The 23,664-nt window shown below is 52.8% G+C and overlaps 1 protein-coding gene across 1 annotated transcript; it reads right to left on the bottom strand.

Moving 5' to 3' along the window:
* Nucleotides 1-1,029: 1,029 nt before the first annotated feature.
* Nucleotides 1,030-22,077, bottom strand: LOC148834072 (uncharacterized). Its single transcript, XM_088915742.1, has 3 exons — nt 21,931-22,077; nt 3,427-3,929; nt 1,030-1,057 (listed from the first exon to the last, which is right to left on the bottom strand). The coding sequence occupies exons 1-3, from the start codon at nt 22,057-22,059 to the stop codon at nt 1,030-1,032; spliced, it is 660 nt and encodes a 219-aa protein (XP_088771868.1). The 5' UTR covers nt 22,060-22,077.
* Nucleotides 22,078-23,664: the final 1,587 nt, after the last annotated feature.

Genomic DNA, 23,664 nt, shown 5'->3' on the forward strand with positions numbered 1-23,664 from the left:
CGGATCGGCCGCGCTGCGCGGTGTGGCGTCCCTGCAGTACGGTGTAGGATGAGGACTACAGTTTCACCCCGGAGGCCCGGGCCGAGGGGCTCGGCGCTGCGGTACCGGGGCGACACCCCAGTGGCCGCCTGCTCACCCTCGGCTCTGGCCCCGCCCTCTCCGCGGCGGCTCCTCCAATCGCGGCTGCTCTCGCAGGGGCGCAGGTCCCGCCTCCGCGCGCCCATTGGCTCCCAGCTCCTCCGCCCGTCTCCGGGTTGGCAGCCGGGCCTGTCCGTCCTCCGGTCGCCCCTCCCCCCCGGCCCCCACCAGCCCGCCCCTCTCTCTCCGGGCCCGATCGGTGCTCCTCTTCCTCCTCCTCCTCTTCCTCTCCTCTCCCTGCCCCCCTCTCCTGTCGCTCCGCTGCCCCTCTGCCCCTGGGACTGGACCCGCTGGCCCGGCTCGTCTCCTCCAGCGTCCCGTCCGGACTCCTGCCTCTGGGAGCAGCTCTCCCAGTCCTCTTCCTCCTCCTCCTCCTCCTCCTCCAGCTCCCGCAGGCTCTCGCTGAGCACCTGGGACGCCAGCCCCTCCGCGCCCTCCCCCCCCTGCCCCTCGCCCCTCGCCGTCTGCCCCTCCTGCCCCTCGCCCCTCGCCGTCTGCCCCTCCGCGCTGCCTGAAGTGCCTGTCTCTCTCTCGGCCTCCATGTTGCCTGAAGTGCCTGTCTCTCTCTCGACCTCCGCGCTGCCCGAACTGCCTGTCTCTCTCTCGGCCTCCATGTTGCCTGAAGTGCCTGTCTCTCTCTCGACCTCCGCGCTGCTCGAACTGCCGGTCTCTCTCTCTGCCTCCACGCTGCCTGAACTGCCTGTCTCTCTCCCGGCCTCCGCGCTGCCTGAAGTGCCCGTCTCTCTCTCGGCCTCCGTGTTGCCCGAAGTGCCTGTCTCTCTCTCGGCCTCCGTGTTGCCCAAAGTGCCTGTCTCTCTCCCGGCCTCCGTGCTGCCCGAACTGCCTGTCTCTCTCCCGGCCTCCGCGCTGCCCGAACTGCCTGTCTCTCTCTCAGTCCACGGGCTGACTGTGCTGCTGCCTGGAAACACACACAGGTGAGCAGACAGACAGGCACCGTCAGAGTCGCTCGCTGTACCAGCTGACCTGTCTCACTGCCCGACAGCTCGGCGCACAGACAGACAGGCACACTCTACCACACTATCACTGAGCCAGAACTCACCTTGAGAATGTTTTCTCCACCAGGAACAATCAGGAGCCCGTCTTCCTCTGCTCAGGGTCAGAGCTGACTGGTCTGTATTTGTGTGTATGGACTGGTTTGGAAACGTATCTACTGACTGGTCTGTATTTGTGTGTATAGACTGGTTTGGAAACGTATCTACTGACTGGTCTGTATTTGTGTGTATGGACTGGTCTGTATTTGTGTGTACGGACTGGTTTGGAAACGTATCTACTGACTGGTCTGTATTTGTGTGTATGGACTGGTTTGGAAACGTATCTACTGACTGGTCTGTATTTGTGTGTATGGACTGGTCTGTGTATGTGTGTACGGACTGGTCTGTATTTGTGTGTATGGACTGGTTTGGAACTGTATCTTCTGACTGGTGTGTATTTGTGTGTATGGACTGGTTTGGAACTGTATCTACTGACTGGGGTGTATTTGTGTGTACGGACTGGTCTGTATTTGTGTGTATGGACTGGTTTGGAACTGTATCTTCTGACTGGTGTGTATTTGTGTGTATGGACTGGTCTGTATTTGTGTGTATGGACTGGTTTGGAACTGTATCTACTGACTGGTCTGTATTTGCGTGTATGGACTGGTCTTTATTTGCGTGTATGGACTGGTTTGGAAATGTATCTACTGATTGGTGTGTATTTGTGTGTATGGATTGGTCTGTATTTGTGTGTACGAACTGGTTTGGAAACGTATCTACTGACTGGTCTGTATTTGTGTGTATGGACTGGTTTGGAAACGTATCTACTGACTGGTCTGTATTTGTGTGTATGGACTGGTTTGGAAACGTATCTACTGACTGGTCTGTATTTGTGTGTATGGACTGGTCTGTGTATGTGTGTACGGACTGGTCTGTGTATGTGTGTATGGACTGGTTTGGAACTGTATCTACTGACTGGTCTTTATTTGCGTGAATGGACTGGTCTGTATTTGTGTGTATGGACTGGTTTGGAAACGTATCTACTGACTGGTCTGTATTTGTGTGTATAGACTGGTTTGGAAACGTATCTACTGACTGGTCTGTATTTGTGTGTATGGACTGGTCTGTGTATGTGTGTACGGACTGGTCTGTATTTGTGTGTATGGACTGGTTTGGAAACGTATCTACTGACTGGTCTGTATTTGTGTGTATGGACTGGTCTGTGTATGTGTGTACGGACTGGTCTGTATTTGTGTGTATGGACTGGTTTGGAACTGTATCTACTGACTGGTCTGTATTTGTGTGTATAGACTGGTTTGGAAACGTATCTACTGACTGGTCTGTATTTGTGTGTATGGACTGGTCTGTATTTGTGTGTACGGACTGGTTTGGAAACGTATCTACTGACTGGTCTGTATTTGTGTGTATGGACTGGTTTGGAAACGTATCTACTGACTGGTCTGTATTTGTGTGTATGGACTGGTCTGTGTATGTGTGTACGGACTGGTCTGTATTTGTGTGTATGGACTGGTTTGGAAACGTATCTACTGACTGGTCTGTATTTGTGTGTATAGACTGGTTTGGAAACGTATCTACTGACTGGTCTGTATTTGTGTGTATGGACTGGTCTGTATTTGTGTGTACGGACTGGTTTGGAAACGTATCTACTGACTGGTCTGTATTTGTGTGTATGGACTGGTTTGGAAACGTATCTACTGACTGGTCTGTATTTGTGTGTATGGACTGGTCTGTGTATGTGTGTACGGACTGGTCTGTATTTGTGTGTATGGACTGGTTTGGAACTGTATCTTCTGACTGGTGTGTATTTGTGTGTATGGACTGGTTTGGAACTGTATCTACTGACTGGTCTGTATTTGTGTGTATGGACTGGTTTGGAACTGTATCTACTGACTGGTCTTTATTTGTGTGTATGGACTGGTCTGTGTATGTGTGTATGGACTGGTTTGGAACTGTATCTACTGACTGGTCTTTATTTGCGTGAATGGACTGGTTTGGAACTGTATCTACTGACTGGTCTTTATTTGCGTGAATGGACTGGTCTGTCGCCTTTTTTCCTCTGAACCCATGGTCAGAACTCTCTGCTTTGTCTGCACTTGTGCCCTCCTGACCACTGACTGGGTCTCTGGCACTGTGACACTCAGTCACTGACTCAGACCGGTCACTGTCTCTGGGTACGGACCGGTCACTGTCTCTGGGTACGGACCGGTCACTGTCTCTGGGTACGGACCGGTCACTGTCTCTGGGTACGGACCGGTCACTAGCTCTGGGTACGGACCGGTCACTAGCTCTGGGTACGGACCGGTCACTGTCTCTGGGTACGGACCGGTCACTGTCTCTGGGTACGGACCGGTCACTAGCTCTGGGTACGGACCGGTCACTGTCTCTGGGTACGGACCGGTCACTAGCTCTGGGTACGGACCGGTCACTGTCTCTGGGTACGGACCGGTCACTGTCTCTGGGTACGGACCGGTCACTAGCTCTGGGTACGGACCGGTCACTGTCTCTGGGTACGGACCGGTCACTGTCTCTGGGTACGGACCGGTCACTAGCTCTGGGTACGGACCGGTCACTGTCTCTGGGTACGGACCGGTCACTGTCTCTGGGTACGGACCGGTCACTAGCTCTGGGTACGGACTGTCTCTCTGCTTCACCGGGCTCCTCACTGCAGTCAGGGAGGGCTGTTCTTGGTGAAGACTCCTCTCTCTCTCCCTCTGCTCTTGTCCCCTCGGGGGCAGACAGGAGGCACAGCTCTTTGGCCCTGTTCACCACCTCTCCCACCTGCCAGACACAAACACACAGGAACAGATCAGCTTATATAATCGTCAACTCTATTTTATATAGCGCCTTTAAAGGTGGCTTCTCAAAGCGCTTTACAGAATGACAACAATAATAAATAAGAAGACTACACCAGATAAGACACAATGACAACACACAGAGCAGACCGGGGAGGGGCGCACAGAGGGGTGAGGAACGAGACCAGGTCAGTACAGACTCTTCTCGAGGAGGAGGTTTGAGTCTGGATCTGAAGGAGACTCTCTGATGTCCTCGGGCAGAGAGAGTCCCAGAGCTTGGGGGCGCAGCAGGAGAAGGCCCTGTCACCCCTAGAGTGCAGACGGGCTTGGGGGACAGACAGGAGAGCAGAGTTAGAGGAGCGAAGGTTGTGAGGTGGGGAGGAGGGCGATAGTAGCTCAGACAGGTACTGAGGTGGAGAGCCATGCAGAGTCTTATAGGTGAGCAGGAGGATTTTAAAGTCCACACGGAATTTGACTGGAAGCCAGTGCAGGGACTCCAGGACAGGAGTGATGTGATCACTTGCACTAGACCTGGTCAGGATTCTGGCTGCCGAATTGTGGACAGACTGCAGTTTGTTCAGGGTAGATTTAGATACCCCAGCGAGTCGAGCATTACAGTAGTCAATTCGAGAGAACACAAATGTGCTGATCAGCTTTTCAGCCACAGTTAGCGATAACACAGGGCGTAGTCTAGCGAGATTTCGGAGGTGAAAGAAAGATGTTTTGACAGTCTGCTGCACATGTGGGTCGCATGTTAAGCAAGAAACAAATGTCAGCCCAAGGTTTTTCAGTTTAGACTGAAGCTCAAGTACAGGACCATCTACAGACAGGGTTACAGGACTGGCTTCACGAGGTCGATGGGGGGTACCAATAAGCACGACTTCAGCCTTGTCGCAGTTGAGATGAAGGAAGTTTTGAGTCATCCAAGTTTTTATGTCAGAGATGCAATGAGATAGAACAGAGACAGCCACATCAGTGTCAGGTTTGGTATGGATGTATATCTGAGTATCGTCAGGATAGAAATGAAAGCTGAGGACGTGATCTTAAAAGCTGACCAAGTGGAAACATGTAAATGCTGAAGAGCAAGAGGAATCTACTGTAGGAATCAACTTACGAATCTACTTAGGAATCTACTGTAGGATGAGATTACAGCTGTCAAAGAGAATCTGGGCTCCTGTCTCTGTACACACCTGCACCGGCTTTTATAAGAGACTCTGGGGCTCCTGTCTCTGTACACACCTGCACCTGCTTTTATAAGAGACTCTGGGGCTCCTGTCTCTGTACACACCTGCACTGGCTTTTATAAGAGACTCTGGGGCTCCTGTCTCTGTACACACCTGCACCGGCTTTTATAAGAGACTCTGGGGCTCCTGTCTCTGTACACACCTGCACCTGCTTTTATAAGAGACTCTGGGGCTCCTGTCTCTGTACACACCTGCACTGGCTTTTATAAGAGACTCTGGGGCTCCTGTCTCTGTACACACCTGCACCGGCTTTTATAAGAGACTCTGGGGCTCCTGTCTCTGTACACACCTGCACCGGCTTTTATAAGAGACTCTGGGGCTCCTGTCTCTGTACACACCTGCACCGGCTTTTATAAGAGACTCTGGGGCTCCTGTCTCTGTACACACCTGCGCCAGCTTTTATAAGAGACTCTGGGGCTCCTGTCTCTGTACACACCTGCACTGGCTTTTATAAGAGACTCTGGGGCTCCTGTCTCTGTACACACCTGCACCGGCTTTTATAAGAGACTCTGGGGCTCCTGTCTCTGTACACACCTGCGCCGGCTTTTATAAGAGACTCTGGGGCTCCTGTCTCTGTACACTCCTGCACCGGCTTTTACAAGAGACTCTGGGGCTCCTGTCCGTGCACAGTGCTGTCAGTGCTCAGTTCACAGTCTTGTTAGTGCACAGTGCTGTCAGTGCTCTTAGTGCACAGTCTTGTTAGTGCACAGTGCTGTCAGTGCTCTTAGTGCAGTCTTGTTAGTGCACAGTGCTCTTAGTGCGCAGTGCTGTCAGTGCTCTTAGTGCATCTTGTGAGTGCACAGTGCTCTTAGTGCACAGTCTTGTGAGTGCACAGTGCTCTTAGTGCACAGTCTTGTGAGTGCACAGTGCTCTTAGTGCACAGTGCTGTCAGTGCTCTTAGTTCACAGTCTTGTTAGTGCACAGTCTTGTTAGTGCACAGTGCTGTCAGTGCTCTTAGTGCACAGTCTTGTGAGTGCGCAGTGCTGTCAGTGCTCTTAGTGCAGTCTTGTGAGTGCGCAGTGCTGTCAGTGGTCTTAGTGCAGTCTTGTGAGTGCACAGTGCTCTTAGTGCACAGTGCTGTCAGTGCTCTTAGTGCACAGTGCTCTTAGTGCACATTGCTGTCAGTGCTCTTAGTGCACAGTCTTGTGAGTGCGCAGTGCTGTCAGTGCTCTTAGTGCAGTCTTGTGAGTGCACAGTGCTCTTAGTGCGCAGTGCTGTCAGTGCTCTTAGTGCACAGTCTTGTGAGTGCACAGTGCTCTTAGTGCACAGTGCTGTCAGTGCTCTTAGTGCAGTCTTGTGAGTGTGCAGTGCTGTCAGTGCTCTTAGTGCAGTCTTGTGAGTGCACAGTGCTCTTAGTGCACATTGCTGTCAGTGCTCTTAGTGCACAGTCTTGTGAGTGTGCAGTGCTGTCAGTGCTCTTAGTGCAGTCTTGTGAGTGCGCAGTGCTGTCAGTGCTCTTAGTGCACAGTGCTCTTAGTGCGCAGTGCTGTCAGTGCTCTTAGTGCACAGTCTTGTTAGTGCACAGTGCTCTTAGTGCACATTGCTGTCAGTGCTCTTAGTGCACAGTGCTCTTAGTGCACATTGCTGTCAGTGCTCTTAGTGCAGTCTTGTGAGTGCGCAGTGCTGTCAGTGCTCTTAGTGCAGTCTTGTGAGTGCACAGTCTTGTTAGTGCGCAGTGCTGTCAGTGCTCTTAGTGCACAGTCTTGTTAGTGCACAGTGCTCTTAGTGCACAGTGCTGTCAGTGCTCTTAGTGCACAGTCTTGTGAGTGCGCAGTGCTGTCAGTGCTCTTAGTGCGGTCTTGTTAGTGCGCAGTGCTGTCAGTGGTCTTAGTGCACAGTCTTGTGAGTGCGCAGTGCTGTCAGTGCTCTTAGTGCGGTCTTGTTAGTGCGCAGTGCTGTCAGTGCTCTTAGTGCAGTCTTGTGAGTGCACAGTGCTGTCAGTGCTCTTAGTGCAGTCTTGTGAGTGCACAGTCTTGTTAGTGCACAGTGCTGTCAGTGCTCTTAGTGCAGTCTTGTTAGTGCACAGTGCTGTCAGTGCTCTTAGTGCACAGTGCTCTTAGTGCGCAGTGCTGTCAGTGCTCTTAGTGCACAGTCTTGTTAGTGCACAGTGCTCTTAGTGCACATTGCTGTCAGTGCTCTTAGTGCACAGTCTTGTGAGTGCGCAGTGCTGTCAGTGCTCTTAGTGCAGTCTTGTGAGTGCACAGTGCTCTTAGTGCGCAGTGCTGTCAGTGCTCTTAGTGCAGTCTTGTGAGTGCACAGTGCTCTTAGTGCGCAGTGCTGTCAGTGCTCTTAGTGCACAGTCTTGTTAGTGCACAGTGCTCTTAGTGCACATTGCTGTCAGTGCTCTTAGTGCAGTCTTGTGAGTGCACAGTCTTGTTAGTGCGCAGTGCTGTCAGTGCTCTTAGTGCACAGTCTTGTTAGTGCACAGTGCTCTTAGTGCACAGTGCTGTCAGTGCTCTTAGTGCACAGTCTTGTGAGTGCGCAGTGCTGTCAGTGCTCTTAGTGCGGTCTTGTTAGTGCGCAGTGCTGTCAGTGGTCTTAGTGCACAGTCTTGTGAGTGCGCAGTGCTGTCAGTGCTCTTAGTGCGGTCTTGTTAGTGCACAGTGCTCTTAGTGCACAGTGCTCTTAGTGCACAGTGCTGTCAGTGCTCTTAGTGCACAGTCTTGTGAGTGCGCAGTGCTGTCAGTGCTCTTAGTGCGGTCTTGTTAGTGCGCAGTGCTGTCAGTGCTCTTAGTGCACAGTCTTGTTAGTGCACAGTGCTGTCAGTGCTCTTAGTGCACAGTCTTGTGAGTGTGCAGTGCTGTCAGTGCTCTTAGTGCAGTCTTGTGAGTGCACAGTGCTCTTAGTGCGCAGTGCTGTCAGTGCTCTTAGTGCACAGTCTTGTTAGTGCACAGTGCTCTTAGTGCACAGTGCTGTCAGTGCTCTTAGTGCACAGTCTTGTGAGTGCACAGTGCTCTCAGTGCTCTTAGTGCAGTCTTGTGAGTGCACAGTGCTCTTAGTGCGCAGTGCTGTCAGTGCTCTTAGTGCACAGTGCTCTTAGTGCGCAGTGCTGTCAGTGCTCTTAGTGCACAGTCTTGTTAGTGCACAGTCTTGTGAGTGCGCAGTGCTGTCAGTGCTCTTAGTGCAGTCTTGTGAGTGCACAGTGCTCTTAGTGCGCAGTGCTGTCAGTGCTCTTAGTGCAGTCTTGTTAGTGCACAGTGCTGTCAGTGCTCTTAGTGCACAGTCTTGTGAGTGCGCAGTGCTGTCAGTGCTCTTAGTGCAGTCTTGTGAGTGCACAGTGCTCTTAGTGCGCAGTGCTGTCAGTGCTCTTAGTGCAGTCTTGTTAGTGCACAGTGCTGTCAGTGCTCTTAGTGCACAGTCTTGTGAGTGCGCAGTGCTGTCAGTGCTCTTAGTGCAGTCTTGTTAGTGCACAGTGCTCTTACTGCGCAGTGCTGTCAGTGCTCTTAGTGCACAGTCTTGTGAGTGTGCAGTGCTGTCAGTGCTCTTAGTGAAGTCTTGTGAGTGCACAGTGCTCTTAGTGCGCAGTGCTGTCAGTGCTCTTAGTGCACAGTCTTGTTAGTGCACAGTGCTCTTAGTGCACAGTGCTGTCAGTGCTCTTAGTGCACAGTCTTGTGAGTGCGCAGTGCTGTCAGTGCTCTTAGTGCAGTCTTGTGAGTGCACAGTCTTGTTAGTGCACAGTGCTGTCAGTGCTCTTAGTGCACAGTGCTCTTAGTGCACATTGCTGTCAGTGCTCTTAGTGCACAGTCTTGTGAGTGCGCAGTGCTGTCAGTGCTCTTAGTGCAGTCTTGTGAGTGCACAGTGCTCTTAGTGCGCAGTGTTGTCAGTGCTCTTAGTGCACAGTCTTGTTAGTGCACAGTGCTCTTAGTGCACAGTCTTGTGAGTGCGCAGTGCTGTCAGTGCTCTTAGTGCGGTCTTGTTAGTGCGCAGTGCTGTCAGTGGTCTTAGTGCACAGTCTTGTGAGTGTGCAGTGCTGTCAGTGCTCTTAGTGCGGTCTTGTTAGTGCACAGTGCTCTTAGTGGACAGTGCTCTTAGTGTGCAGTGCTGTCAGTGCTCTTAGTGCACAGTCTTGTGAGTGCGCAGTGCTGTCAGTGCTCTTAGTGCAGTCTTGTGAGTGCGCAGTGCTGTCAGTGGTCTTAGTGCAGTCTTGTGAGTGCACAGTGCTCTTAGTGCACAGTGCTGTCAGTGCTCTTAGTGCACAGTGCTCTTAGTGCACATTGCTGTCAGTGCTCTTAGTGCACAGTCTTGTGAGTGCGCAGTGCTGTCAGTGCTCTTAGTGCAGTCTTGTGAGTGCACAGTGCTCTTAGTGCGCAGTGCTGTCAGTGCTCTTAGTGCACAGTGCTCTTAGTGCGCAGTGCTGTCAGTGCTCTTAGTGCACAGTCTTGTTAGTGCACAGTCTTGTGAGTGCGCAGTGCTGTCAGTGCTCTTAGTGCAGTCTTGTGAGTGCACAGTGCTCTTAGTGCGCAGTGCTGTCAGTGCTCTTAGTGCACAGTCTTGTGAGTGCGCAGTGCTGTCAGTGCTCTTAGTGCACAGTCTTGTGAGTGCGCAGTGCTGTCAGTGCTCTTAGTGCAGTCTTGTGAGTGCACAGTGCTCTTAGTGCGCAGTGCTGTCAGTGCTCTTAGTGCACAGTCTTGTGAGTGTGCAGTGCTGTCAGTGCTCTTAGTGAAGTCTTGTGAGTGCACAGTGCTCTTAGTGCGCAGTGCTGTCAGTGCTCTTAGTGCACAGTCTTGTTAGTGCACAGTGCTCTTAGTGCACAGTGCTGTCAGTGCTCTTAGTGCACAGTCTTGTGAGTGCGCAGTGCTGTCAGTGCTCTTAGTGCAGTCTTGTGAGTGCACAGTCTTGTTAGTGCACAGTGCTGTCAGTGCTCTTAGTGCACAGTGCTCTTAGTGCACATTGCTGTCAGTGCTCTTAGTGCACAGTGCTCTTAGTGCACATTGCTGTCAGTGCTCTTAGTGCACAGTCTTGTGAGTGCGCAGTGCTGTCAGTGCTCTTAGTGCAGTCTTGTGAGTGCACAGTGCTCTTAGTGCACAGTGCTGTCAGTGCTCTTAGTGCACAGTCTTGTGAGTGTGCAGTGCTGTCAGTGCTCTTAGTGCGGTCTTGTTAGTGCGCAGTGCTGTCAGTGGTCTTAGTGCACAGTCTTGTGAGTGCGCAGTGCTGTCAGTGCTCTTAGTGCGGTCTTGTTAGTGCACAGTGCTCTTAGTGCACAGTGCTCTTAGTGCGCAGTGCTGTCAGTGCTCTTAGTGCACAGTCTTGTGAGTGCGCAGTGCTGTCAGTGCTCTTAGTGCAGTCTTGTGAGTGCGCAGTGCTGTCAGTGGTCTTAGTGCAGTCTTGTGAGTGCACAGTGCTCTTAGTGCACAGTGCTGTCAGTGCTCTTAGTGCACAGTGCTCTTAGTGCACATTGCTGTCAGTGCTCTTAGTGCACAGTCTTGTGAGTGCGCAGTGCTGTCAGTGCTCTTAGTGCAGTCTTGTGAGTGCGCAGTGCTGTCAGTGGTCTTAGTGCAGTCTTGTGAGTGCACAGTGCTCTTAGTGCACAGTGCTGTCAGTGCTCTTAGTGCACAGTGCTCTTAGTGCACATTGCTGTCAGTGCTCTTAGTGCACAGTCTTGTGAGTGCGCAGTGCTGTCAGTGCTCTTAGTGCAGTCTTGTGAGTGCACAGTGCTCTTAGTGCGCAGTGCTGTCAGTGCTCTTAGTGCACAGTCTTGTGAGTGCGCAGTGCTGTCAGTGCTCTTAGTGCACAGTCTTGTGAGTGCGCAGTGCTGTCAGTGCTCTTAGTGCAGTCTTGTGAGTGCACAGTGCTCTTAGTGCGCAGTGCTGTCAGTGCTCTTAGTGCACAGTCTTGTGAGTGTGCAGTGCTGTCAGTGCTCTTAGTGAAGTCTTGTGAGTGCACAGTGCTCTTAGTGCGCAGTGCTGTCAGTGCTCTTAGTGCACAGTCTTGTTAGTGCACAGTGCTCTTAGTGCACAGTGCTGTCAGTGCTCTTAGTGCACAGTCTTGTGAGTGCGCAGTGCTGTCAGTGCTCTTAGTGCAGTCTTGTGAGTGCACAGTCTTGTTAGTGCACAGTCTTGTGAGTGCGCAGTGCTGTCAGTGCTCTTAGTGCAGTCTTGTGAGTGCACAGTGCTCTTAGTGCGCAGTGCTGTCAGTGCTCTTAGTGCACAGTCTTGTGAGTGCGCAGTGCTGTCAGTGCTCTTAGTGCACAGTCTTGTGAGTGCGCAGTGCTGTCAGTGCTCTTAGTGCAGTCTTGTGAGTGCACAGTGCTCTTAGTGCGCAGTGCTGTCAGTGCTCTTAGTGCACAGTCTTGTGAGTGTGCAGTGCTGTCAGTGCTCTTAGTGAAGTCTTGTGAGTGCACAGTGCTCTTAGTGCGCAGTGCTGTCAGTGCTCTTAGTGCACAGTCTTGTGAGTGCACAGTGCTCTTAGTGCGCAGTGCTGTCAGTGCTCTTAGTGCACAGTCTTGTGAGTGCGCAGTGCTGTCAGTGCTCTTAGTGCAGTCTTGTGAGTGCACAGTCTTGTTAGTGCACAGTGCTGTCAGTGCTCTTAGTGCACAGTGCTCTTAGTGCACATTGCTGTCAGTGCTCTTAGTGCACAGTGCTCTTAGTGCACATTGCTGTCAGTGCTCTTAGTGCACAGTCTTGTGAGTGCGCAGTGCTGTCAGTGCTCTTAGTGCAGTCTTGTGAGTGCACAGTGCTCTTAGTGCACAGTGCTGTCAGTGCTCTTAGTGCACAGTCTTGTGAGTGTGCAGTGCTGTCAGTGCTCTTAGTGCGGTCTTGTTAGTGCGCAGTGCTGTCAGTGGTCTTAGTGCACAGTCTTGTGAGTGCGCAGTGCTGTCAGTGCTCTTAGTGCGGTCTTGTTAGTGCACAGTGCTCTTAGTGCACAGTGCTCTTAGTGCGCAGTGCTGTCAGTGCTCTTAGTGCACAGTCTTGTGAGTGCGCAGTGCTGTCAGTGCTCTTAGTGCAGTCTTGTGAGTGCGCAGTGCTGTCAGTGGTCTTAGTGCAGTCTTGTGAGTGCACAGTGCTCTTAGTGCACAGTGCTGTCAGTGCTCTTAGTGCACAGTGCTCTTAGTGCACATTGCTGTCAGTGCTCTTAGTGCACAGTCTTGTGAGTGCGCAGTGCTGTCAGTGCTCTTAGTGCAGTCTTGTGAGTGCACAGTGCTCTTAGTGCGCAGTGCTGTCAGTGCTCTTAGTGCACAGTCTTGTGAGTGCACAGTGCTCTTAGTGCACAGTGCTGTCAGTGCTCTTAGTGCAGTCTTGTGAGTGTGCAGTGCTGTCAGTGCTCTTAGTGCAGTCTTGTGAGTGCACAGTGCTCTTAGTGCACATTGCTGTCAGTGCTCTTAGTGCACAGTCTTGTGAGTGTGCAGTGCTGTCAGTGCTCTTAGTGCAGTCTTGTGAGTGCGCAGTGCTGTCAGTGCTCTTAGTGCACAGTGCTCTTAGTGCGCAGTGCTGTCAGTGCTCTTAGTGCACAGTCTTGTTAGTGCACAGTGCTCTTAGTGCACATTGCTGTCAGTGCTCTTAGTGCACAGTGCTCTTAGTGCACATTGCTGTCAGTGCTCTTAGTGCAGTCTTGTGAGTGCGCAGTGCTGTCAGTGCTCTTAGTGCAGTCTTGTGAGTGCACAGTCTTGTTAGTGCACAGTGCTGTCAGTGCTCTTAGTGCAGTCTTGTGAGTGCACAGTCTTGTTAGTGCACAGTGCTGTCAGTGCTCTTAGTGCAGTCTTGTTAGTGCACAGTGCTGTCAGTGCTCTTAGTGCACAGTGCTCTTAGTGCACAGTGCTGTCAGTGCTCTTAGTGCACAGTCTTGTTAGTGCACAGTGCTCTTAGTGCACATTGCTGTCAGTGCTCTTAGTGCACAGTCTTGTGAGTGCGCAGTGCTGTCAGTGCTCTTAGTGCAGTCTTGTGAGTGCACAGTGCTCTTAGTGCGCAGTGCTGTCAGTGCTCTTAGTGCACAGTCTTGTTAGTGCACAGTGCTCTTAGTGCACATTGCTGTCAGTGCTCTTAGTGCACAGTCTTGTGAGTGCGCAGTGCTGTCAGTGCTCTTAGTGCAGTCTTGTGAGTGCACAGTCTTGTTAGTGCGCAGTGCTGTCAGTGCTCTTAGTGCACAGTCTTGTTAGTGCACAGTGCTCTTAGTGCACAGTGCTGTCAGTGCTCTTAGTGCACAGTCTTGTGAGTGCGCAGTGCTGTCAGTGCTCTTAGTGCGGTCTTGTTAGTGCGCAGTGCTGTCAGTGGTCTTAGTGCACAGTCTTGTGAGTGCGCAGTGCTGTCAGTGCTCTTAGTGCGGTCTTGTTAGTGCACAGTGCTCTTAGTGCACAGTGCTCTTAGTGCACAGTGCTGTCAGTGCTCTTAGTGCAGTCTTGTGAGTGCGCAGTGCTGTCAGTGCTCTTAGTGCGGTCTTGTTAGTGCGCAGTGCTGTCAGTGCTCTTAGTGCACAGTCTTGTTAGTGCACAGTGCTGTCAGTGCTCTTAGTGCACAGTCTTGTGAGTGTGCAGTGCTGTCAGTGCTCTTAGTGCAGTCTTGTGAGTGCACAGTGCTCTTAGTGCGCAGTGCTGTCAGTGCTCTTAGTGCACAGTGCTCTTAGTGCGCAGTGCTGTCAGTGCTCTTAGTGCACAGTCTTGTTAGTGCACAGTCTTGTGAGTGCGCAGTGCTGTCAGTGCTCTTAGTGCAGTCTTGTGAGTGCACAGTGCTCTTAGTGCGCAGTGCTGTCAGTGCTCTTAGTGCAGTCTTGTTAGTGCACAGTGCTGTCAGTGCTCTTAGTGCACAGTCTTGTGAGTGCGCAGTGCTGTCAGTGCTCTTAGTGCAGTCTTGTGAGTGCACAGTGCTCTTAGTGCGCAGTGCTGTCAGTGCTCTTAGTGCACAGTGCTCTTAGTGCGCAGTGCTGTCAGTGCTCTTAGTGCACAGTCTTGTTAGTGCACAGTCTTGTGAGTGCGCAGTGCTCTTAGTGCAGTCTTGTGAGTGCACAGTGCTCTTAGTGCGCAGTGCTGTCAGTGCTCTTAGTGCACAGTCTTGTGAGTGCGCAGTGCTGTCAGTGCTCTTAGTGCACAGTCTTGTGAGTGCGCAGTGCTGTCAGTGCTCTTAGTGCAGTCTTGTGAGTGCACAGTGCTCTTAGTGCGCAGTGCTGTCAGTGCTCTTAGTGCACAGTCTTGTGAGTGTGCAGTGCTGTCAGTGCTCTTAGTGAAGTCTTGTGAGTGCACAGTGCTCTTAGTGCGCAGTGCTGTCAGTGCTCTTAGTGCACAGTCTTGTTAGTGCACAGTGCTCTTAGTGCACAGTGCTGTCAGTGCTCTTAGTGCACAGTCTTGTGAGTGTGCAGTGCTGTCAGTGCTCTTAGTGCAGTCTTGTGAGTGCACAGTCTTGTTAGTGCACAGTGCTGTCAGTGCTCTTAGTGCACAGTGCTCTTAGTGCACATTGCTGTCAGTGCTCTTAGTGCACAGTGCTCTTAGTGCACATTGCTGTCAGTGCTCTTAGTGCACAGTCTTGTGAGTGCGCAGTGCTGTCAGTGCTCTTAGTGCAGTCTTGTGAGTGCACAGTGCTCTTAGTGCGCAGTGCTGTCAGTGCTCTTAGGGCACAGTCTTGTTAGTGCACAGTGCTCTTAGTGCACAGTGCTGTCAGTGCTCTTAGTGCACAGTCTTGTGAGTGCGCAGTGCTGTCAGTGCTCTTAGTGCGGTCTTGTTAGTGCACAGTGCTCTTAGTGCACAGTGCTCTTAGTGCGCAGTGCTGTCAGTGCTCTTAGTGCACAGTCTTGTGAGTGCGCAGTGCTGTCAGTGCTCTTAGTGCAGTCTTGTGAGTGCGCAGTGCTGTCAGTGGTCTTAGTGCAGTCTTGTGAGTGCACAGTGCTCTTAGTGCACAGTGCTGTCAGTGCTCTTAGTGCACAGTCTTGTGAGTGCACAGTGCTCTTAGTGCACAGTGCTGTCAGTGCTCTTAGTACAGTCTTGTGAGTGTGCAGTGCTGTCAGTGCTCTTAGTGCAGTCTTGTGAGTGCACAGTGCTCTTAGTGCACATTGCTGTCAGTGCTCTTAGTGCAGTCTTGTGAGTGCGCAGTGCTGTCAGTGCTCTTAGTGCACAGTGCTCTTAGTGCGCAGTGCTGTCAGTGCTCTTAGTGCACAGTCTTGTTAGTGCACAGTGCTCTTAGTGCACATTGCTGTCAGTGCTCTTAGTGCACAGTGCTCTTAGTGCACATTGCTGTCAGTGCTCTTAGTGCAGTCTTGTGAGTGCGCAGTGCTGTCAGTGCTCTTAGTGCAGTCTTGTGAGTGCACAGTCTTGTTAGTGCACAGTGCTGTCAGTGCTCTTAGTGCAGTCTTGTGAGTGCACAGTGCTGTCAGTGCTCTTAGTGCAGTCTTGTGAGTGCACAGTGCTCTTAGTGCGCAGTGCTGTCAGTGCTCTTAGTGCACAGTCTTGTTAGTGCACAGTGCTCTTAGTGCACAGTGCTGTCAGTGCTCTTAGTGCACAGTCTTGTGAGTGCACAGTGCTGTCAGTGCTCTTAGTGCAGTCTTGTGAGTGCACAGTGCTCTTAGTGCACAGTGCTCTTAGTGCGCAGTGCTGTCAGTGCTCTTAGTGCACAGTCTTGTTAGTGCACAGTCTTGTGAGTGCGCAGTGCTGTCAGTGCTCTTAGTGCAGTCTTGTGAGTGCACAGTGCTCTTAGTGCGCAGTGCTGTCAGTGCTCTTAGTGCACAGTCTTGTGAGTGCACAGTGCTGTCAGTGCTCTTAGTGCACAGTCTTGTGAGTGCGCAGTGCTGTCAGTGCTCTTAGTGCAGTCTTGTGAGTGCACAGTGCTCTTAGTGCGCAGTGCTGTCAGTGCTCTTAGTGCACAGTGCTCTTAGTGCGCAGTGCTGTCAGTGCTCTTAGTGCACAGTCTTGTTAGTGCACAGTCTTGTGAGTGCGCAGTGCTGTCAGTGCTCTTAGTGCAGTCTTGTGAGTGCACAGTGCTCTTAGTGCGCAGTGCTGTCAGTGCTCTTAGTGCAGTCTTGTGAGTGCACAGTGCTCTTAGTGCGCAGTGCTGTCAGTGCTCTTAGTGCACAGTCTTGTGAGTGCGCAGTGCTGTCAGTGCTCTTAGTGCACAGTCTTGTGAGTGCGCAGTGCTGTCAGTGCTCTTAGTGCAGTCTTGTGAGTGCACAGTGCTCTTAGTGCGCAGTGCTGTCAGTGCTCTTAGTGCACAGTCTTGTGAGTGCGCAGTGCTGTCAGTGCTCTTAGTGCGGTCTTGTGAGTGCGCAGTGCTGTCAGTGCTCTTAGTGCACAGTCTTGTGAGTGCGCAGTGCTGTCAGTGCTCTTAGTGCAGTCTTGTGAGTGCGCAGTGCTGTCAGTGCTCTTAGTGCGGTCTTGTTAGTGCGCAGTGCTGTCAGTGCTCTTAGTGCACAGTCTTGTGAGTGTGCAGTGCTGTCAGTGCTCTTAGTGCAGTCTTGTGAGTGCACAGTGCTGTCAGTGCTCTTAGTGCACAGTGCTCTTAGTGCGCAGTGCTGTCAGTGCTCTTAGTGCACAGTCTTGTGAGTGCGCAGTGCTGTCAGTGCTCTTAGTGCACAGTCTTGTGAGTGCGCAGTGCTGTCAGTGCTCTCAGTGCGGTCTTGTGAGTGCACAGTGCTCTTAGTGCGCAGTGCTGTCAGTGCTCTTAGTGCACAGTCTTGTGAGTGCGCAGTGCTGTCAGTGCTCTTAGTGCGGTCTTGTGAGTGCGCAGTGCTGTCAGTGCTCTTAGTGCACAGTCTTGTGAGTGCGCAGTGCTGTCAGTGCTCTTAGTGCAGTCTTGTGAGTGCGCAGTGCTGTCAGTGCTCTTAGTGCGGTCTTGTTAGTGCGCAGTGCTGTCAGTGCTCTTAGTGCACAGTCTTGTGAGTGTGCAGTGCTGTCAGTGCTCTTAGTGCGGTCTTGTGAGTGCGCAGTGCTGTCAGTGCTCTTAGTGCACAGTCTTGTGAGTGCGCAGTGCTGTCAGTGCTCTTAGTGCAGTCTTGTGAGTGCGCAGTGCTGTCAGTGCTCTTAGTGCGGTCTTGTTAGTGCGCAGTGCTGTCAGTGCTCTTAGTGCACAGTCTTGTGAGTGTGCAGTGCTGTCAGTGCTCTTAGTGCAGTCTTGTGAGTGCACAGTGCTGTCAGTGCTCTTAGTGCACAGTGCTCTTAGTGCGCAGTGCTGTCAGTGCTCTTAGTGCACAGTCTTGTGAGTGCGCAGTGCTGTCAGTGCTCTTAGTGCAGTCTTGTGAGTGCGCAGTGCTGTCAGTGCTCTTAGTGCGGTCTTGTTAGTGCGCAGTGCTGTCAGTGCTCTTAGTGCACAGTCTTGTGAGTGTGCAGTGCTGTCAGTGCTCTTAGTGCAGTCTTGTGAGTGCACAGTGCTGTCAGTGCTCTTAGTGCACAGTGCTCTTAGTGCACAGTGCTGTCAGTGCTCTTAGTGCAGTCTTGTGAGTGTGCAGTGCTGTCAGTGCTCTTAGTGCAGTCTTGTGAGTGCACAGTGCTCTTAGTGCACATTGCTGTCAGTGCTCTTAGTGCACAGTCTTGTGAGTGTGCAGTGCTGTCAGTGCTCTTAGTGCAGTCTTGTGAGTGCGCAGTGCTGTCAGTGCTCTTAGTGCACAGTGCTCTTAGTGCGCAGTGCTGTCAGTGCTCTTAGTGCACAGTCTTGTTAGTGCACAGTGCTCTTAGTGCACATTGCTGTCAGTGCTCTTAGTGCACATTGCTGCCAGTGCTCTTAGTGCAGTCTTGTGAGTGCGCAGTGCTGTCAGTGCTCTTAGTGCAGTCTTGTGAGTGCACAGTCTTGTTAGTGCACAGTGCTGTCAGTGCTCTTAGTGCAGTCTTGTGAGTGCACAGTGCTGTCAGTGCTCTTAGTGCAGTCTTGTGAGTGCACAGTGCTCTTAGTGCGCAGTCTTGTTAGTGCACAGTGCTCTTAGTGCACAGTGCTGTCAGTGCTCTTAGTGCACAGTCTTGTGAGTGCACAGTGCTGTCAGTGCTCTTAGTGCAGTCTTGTGAGTGCACAGTGCTCTTAGTGCACAGTGCTCTTAGTGCGCAGTGCTGTCAGTGCTCTTAGTGCAGTCTTGTGAGTGCACAGTGCTCTTAGTGCGCAGTGCTGTCAGTGCTCTTAGTGCACAGTCTTGTGAGTGCGCAGTGCTGTCAGTGCTCTTAGTGCACAGTCTTGTGAGTGCGCAGTGCTGTCAGTGCTCTTAGTGCAGTCTTGTGAGTGCACAGTGCTCTTAGTGCGCAGTGCTGTCAGTGCTCTTAGTGCACAGTGCTCTTAGTGCGCAGTGCTGTCAGTGCTCTTAGTGCACAGTCTTGTTAGTGCACAGTCTTGTGAGTGCGCAGTGCTGTCAGTGCTCTTAGTGCAGTCTTGTGAGTGCACAGTGCTCTTAGTGCGCAGTGCTGTCAGTGCTCTTAGTGCAGTCTTGTGAGTGCACAGTGCTCTTAGTGCGCAGTGCTGTCAGTGCTCTTAGTGCACAGTCTTGTGAGTGCGCAGTGCTGTCAGTGCTCTTAGTGCACAGTCTTGTGAGTGCGCAGTGCTGTCAGTGCTCTTAGTGCAGTCTTGTGAGTGCACAGTGCTCTTAGTGCGCAGTGCTGTCAGTGCTCTTAGTGCACAGTCTTGTGAGTGCGCAGTGCTGTCAGTGCTCTTAGTGCGGTCTTGTGAGTGCGCAGTGCTGTCAGTGCTCTTAGTGCACAGTCTTGTGAGTGCGCAGTGCTGTCAGTGCTCTTAGTGCAGTCTTGTGAGTGCGCAGTGCTGTCAGTGCTCTTAGTGCGGTCTTGTTAGTGCGCAGTGCTGTCAGTGCTCTTAGTGCACAGTCTTGTGAGTGTGCAGTGCTGTCAGTGCTCTTAGTGCAGTCTTGTGAGTGCACAGTGCTGTCAGTGCTCTTAGTGCACAGTGCTCTTAGTGCGCAGTGCTGTCAGTGCTCTTAGTGCACAGTCTTGTGAGTGCGCAGTGCTGTCAGTGCTCTTAGTGCACAGTCTTGTGAGTGCGCAGTGCTGTCAGTGCTCTCAGTGCGGTCTTGTGAGTGCACAGTGCTCTTAGTGCGCAGTGCTGTCAGTGCTCTTAGTGCACAGTCTTGTGAGTGCGCAGTGCTGTCAGTGCTCTTAGTGCGGTCTTGTGAGTGCGCAGTGCTGTCAGTGCTCTTAGTGCACAGTCTTGTGAGTGCGCAGTGCTGTCAGTGCTCTTAGTGCAGTCTTGTGAGTGCGCAGTGCTGTCAGTGCTCTTAGTGCGGTCTTGTTAGTGCGCAGTGCTGTCAGTGCTCTTAGTGCACAGTCTTGTGAGTGTGCAGTGCTGTCAGTGCTCTTAGTGCAGTCTTGTGAGTGCACAGTGCTGTCAGTGCTCTTAGTGCACAGTGCTCTTAGTGCGCAGTGCTGTCAGTGCTCTTAGTGCACAGTCTTGTGAGTGCGCAGTGCTGTCAGTGCTCTTAGTGCACAGTCTTGTGAGTGTGCAGTGCTGTCAGTGCTCTCAGTGCGGTCTTGTGAGTGCACAGTGCTCTTAGTGCGCAGTGCTGTCAGTGCTCTTAGTGCACAGTCTTGTGAGTGCGCAGTGCTGTCAGTGCTCTTAGTGCACAGTGCTCTTAGTGCACAGTGCTGTCAGTGCTCTTAGTGCACAGTCTTGTGAGTGCGCAGTGCTGTCAGTGCTCTTAGTGCACAGTCTTGTGAGTGTGCAGTGCTGTCAGTGCTCTTAGTGCAGTCTTGTGAGTGCACAGTGCTGTCAGTGCTCTTAGTGCACAGTGCTCTTAGTGCACAGTGCTGTCAGTGCTCTTAGTGCACAGTCTTGTGAGTGCGCAGTGCTGTCAGTGCTCTTAGTGCACAGTGCTCTTAGTGCGCAGTGCTGTCAGTGCTCTTAGTGCGCAGTGCTGTCAGTGCGCAGTGCTGTCAGTGCTCTTAGTGCACAGTCTTGTGAGTGTGCAGTGCTGTCAGTGCTCTTAGTGCAGTCTTGTGAGTGCACAGTGCTGTCAGTGCTCTTAGTGCACAGTGCTCTTAGTGCGCAGTGCTGTCAGTGCTCTTAGTGCGCAGTGCTCTTAGTGCGCAGTGCTGTCAGTGCTCTTAGTGCACAGTCTTGTTAGTGCACAGTCTTGTGAGTGCGCAGTGCTGTCAGTGCTCTTAGTGCAGTCTTGTGAGTGCACAGTGCTCTTAGTGTGCAGTGCTGTCAGTGCTCTTAGTGCAGTCTTGTGAGTGCACAGTGCTCTTAGTGCACATTGCTGTCAGTGCTCTTAGTGCACAGTCTTGTGAGTGCGCAGTGCTGTCAGTGCTCTTAGTGCACAGTCTTGTGAGTGCGCAGTGCTGTCAGTGCTCTTAGTGCAGTCTTGTGAGTGCACAGTGCTCTTAGTGCGCAGTGCTGTCAGTGCTCTTAGTGCACAGTCTTGTGAGTGCGCAGTGCTGTCAGTGCTCTTAGTGCGGTCTTGTGAGTGCGCAGTGCTGTCAGTGCTCTTAGTGCACAGTCTTGTGAGTGCGCAGTGCTGTCAGTGCTCTTAGTGCAGTCTTGTGAGTGCGCAGTGCTGTCAGTGCTCTTAGTGCGGTCTTGTTAGTGCGCAGTGCTGTCAGTGCTCTTAGTGCACAGTCTTGTGAGTGTGCAGTGCTGTCAGTGCTCTTAGTGCAGTCTTGTGAGTGCACAGTGCTGTCAGTGCTCTTAGTGCACAGTGCTCTTAGTGCGCAGTGCTGTCAGTGCTCTTAGTGCACAGTCTTGTGAGTGCGCAGTGCTGTCAGTGCTCTTAGTGCACAGTCTTGTGAGTGCGCAGTGCTGTCAGTGCTCTCAGTGCGGTCTTGTGAGTGCACAGTGCTCTTAGTGCGCAGTGCTGTCAGTGCTCTTAGTGCACAGTCTTGTGAGTGCGCAGTGCTGTCAGTGCTCTTAGTGCGGTCTTGTGAGTGCGCAGTGCTGTCAGTGCTCTTAGTGCACAGTCTTGTGAGTGCGCAGTGCTGTCAGTGCTCTTAGTGCAGTCTTGTGAGTGCGCAGTGCTGTCAGTGCTCTTAGTGCGGTCTTGTTAGTGCGCAGTGCTGTCAGTGCTCTTAGTGCACAGTCTTGTGAGTGTGCAGTGCTGTCAGTGCTCTTAGTGCAGTCTTGTGAGTGCACAGTGCTGTCAGTGCTCTTAGTGCACAGTGCTCTTAGTGCGCAGTGCTGTCAGTGCTCTTAGTGCACAGTCTTGTGAGTGCGCAGTGCTGTCAGTGCTCTTAGTGCACAGTCTTGTGAGTGTGCAGTGCTGTCAGTGCTCTCAGTGCGGTCTTGTGAGTGCACAGTGCTCTTAGTGCGCAGTGCTGTCAGTGCTCTTAGTGCACAGTCTTGTGAGTGCGCAGTGCTGTCAGTGCTCTTAGTGCACAGTGCTCTTAGTGCACAGTGCTGTCAGTGCTCTTAGTGCACAGTCTTGTGAGTGCGCAGTGCTGTCAGTGCTCTTAGTGCACAGTCTTGTGAGTGTGCAGTGCTGTCAGTGCTCTTAGTGCAGTCTTGTGAGTGCACAGTGCTGTCAGTGCTCTTAGTGCACAGTGCTCTTAGTGCACAGTGCTGTCAGTGCTCTTAGTGCACAGTCTTGTGAGTGCACAGTGCTGTCAGTGCTCTTAGTGCGCAGTGCTGTCAGTGCTCTTAGTGCACAGTCTTGTCAGTGCACAGTGCTGTCAGTGCTCTTAGTGCGCAGTGCTGTCAGTGCGCAGTGCTGTCAGTGCTCTTAGTGCGCAGTGCTGTCAGTGCGCAGTGCTGTCAGTGCTCCTCACACCAGAAGTTGTATACAGCCAATAAAGTGATCTTATGTCGTGTACACTCTGGAAGTATGACCCATGCGTGTCTTTGCTGCTCTGCAGACCCCCGAGGGGAGAGACCGCTGACACAGAGCGGCACCACCGGCCCGCCGGCCGCTCACCTCCGCCGCCGTCAGCTCCGCCAGCAGCCGGTCGTACAGCCGCAGGAAGGCCTCGCTGTCCGCGGCGCGCAGGCAGGCCGCCAGGGCCGAGCAGGGCGGCCGCAGGCGGGGGCGGCCCGTCGCCTCCATCGCCCTCCGCCGCCGGTCGCGTCTGCAGCCGTTAACCGTCCCGGCGCGTGTGGGTGACGTCGCCCGCAGGGGACGCCGAGTCCCGGTTGTCGTGGAAACGCGACGGCACGCCCGCCCCCGCCGGACCGGAAGCCGCGGTTGCCAGGTCACGGCGGCGGCGGGGGTGGGGAGGTACTTCCGCTTCCGGCGCGGCCGGTCTCGACGGACCTGCAGAGTTTGGTTTGCAGGTAGTTAAAGGTGCTTTTGAGATTGAAGGATTTTGATATTTTATTGTACTGTTGAAAAGAAAAGGTATGTATTTCAATTTCACATTCATGAATGAAGTTAGTCTAATACTCCTCCCCTCTTAAGTACTTTTGAGGCGGAGCTGAAACACTTCTTAAATTCTATGAGAAATTCGAAAAATGCTAAAGCAAGGAAAACATTTGGTCTATGTACTGTCAGTAAGAGTAGGGGTGTCCAGTCCGCTGGTCAGTACAGATCCCAGGACACTGTCAGTAAGAGTAGGGGTGTCCTGACTGCTGGTCAGTACAGATCCCAGGACACTGTCAGTAAGAGTAGGGGTGTCCAGTCCGCTGGTCGGTACAGATCCCAGGACACTGTCAGTAAGAGTAGGGGTGTCCAGTCCGCTGGTCAGTACAGATCCCAGGACACTGTCGGTAAGAGTAGGGGTGTCGAGTCCGCTGGTCGGTACAGACCCCAGGACACTGTCGGTAAGAGTAGGGGTGTCGAGTCCGCTGGTCGGTACAGATCCCAGGACACTGTCAGTAAGAGTAGGGGTGTCCAGTCCACTGGTCAGTACAGATCCCAGGACACTGTCAGTAAGAGTAGGGGTGTCGAGTCCGCTGGTCGGTACAGACCCCAGGACACTGTCGGTAAGAGTAGGGGTGTCCAGTCCGCTGGTCGGTACAGACCCCAGGACACTGTCGGTAAGAGTAGGGGTGTCCAGTCCGCTGGTCGGTACAGATCCCAGGACACTGTCGGTAAGAGTAGGGGTGTCCAGTCCGCTGGTCGGTACAGATCCCAGGACACTGTCGGTAAGAGTAGGGGTGTCCAGTCCGCTGGTCGGTACAGATCCCAGGACACTGTCGGTAAGAGTAGGGGTGTCCAGTCCGCTGGTCGGTACAGACCCCAGGACACTGTCGGTAAGAGTAGGGGTGTCCAGTCCGCTGGTCGGTACAGACCCCAGGACACTGTCGGTAAGAGTAGGGGTGTCCAGTCCGCTGGTCGGTACAGACCCCAGGACACTGTCGGTAAGAGTAGGGGTGTCGAGTCCGCTGGTCGGTACAGATCCCAGGACACTGTCGGTAAGAGTAGGGGTGTCGAGTCCGCTGGTCGGTACAGACCCCAGGACACTGTCGGTAAGAGTAGGGGTGTCGAGTCCGCTGGTCGGTACAGACCCCAGGACACTGTCGGTAAGAGTAGGGGTGTCGAGTCCGCTGGTCGGTACAGACCCCAGGACACTGTCGGTAAGAGTAGGGGTGTCGAGTCCGCTGGTCGGTACAGACCCCAGGACACTGTCGGTAAGAGTAGGGGTGTCGAGTCCGCTGGTCGGTACAGACCCCAGGACACTGTCGGTAAGAGTAGGGGTGTCGAGTCCGCTGG

Source organism: Atractosteus spatula, chromosome 5, assembly GCF_055471065.1.
Source record: "Atractosteus spatula isolate fAtrSpa1 chromosome 5, fAtrSpa1.hap1, whole genome shotgun sequence".
Lineage (NCBI taxonomy): Eukaryota > Metazoa > Chordata > Actinopteri > Semionotiformes > Lepisosteidae > Atractosteus > Atractosteus spatula.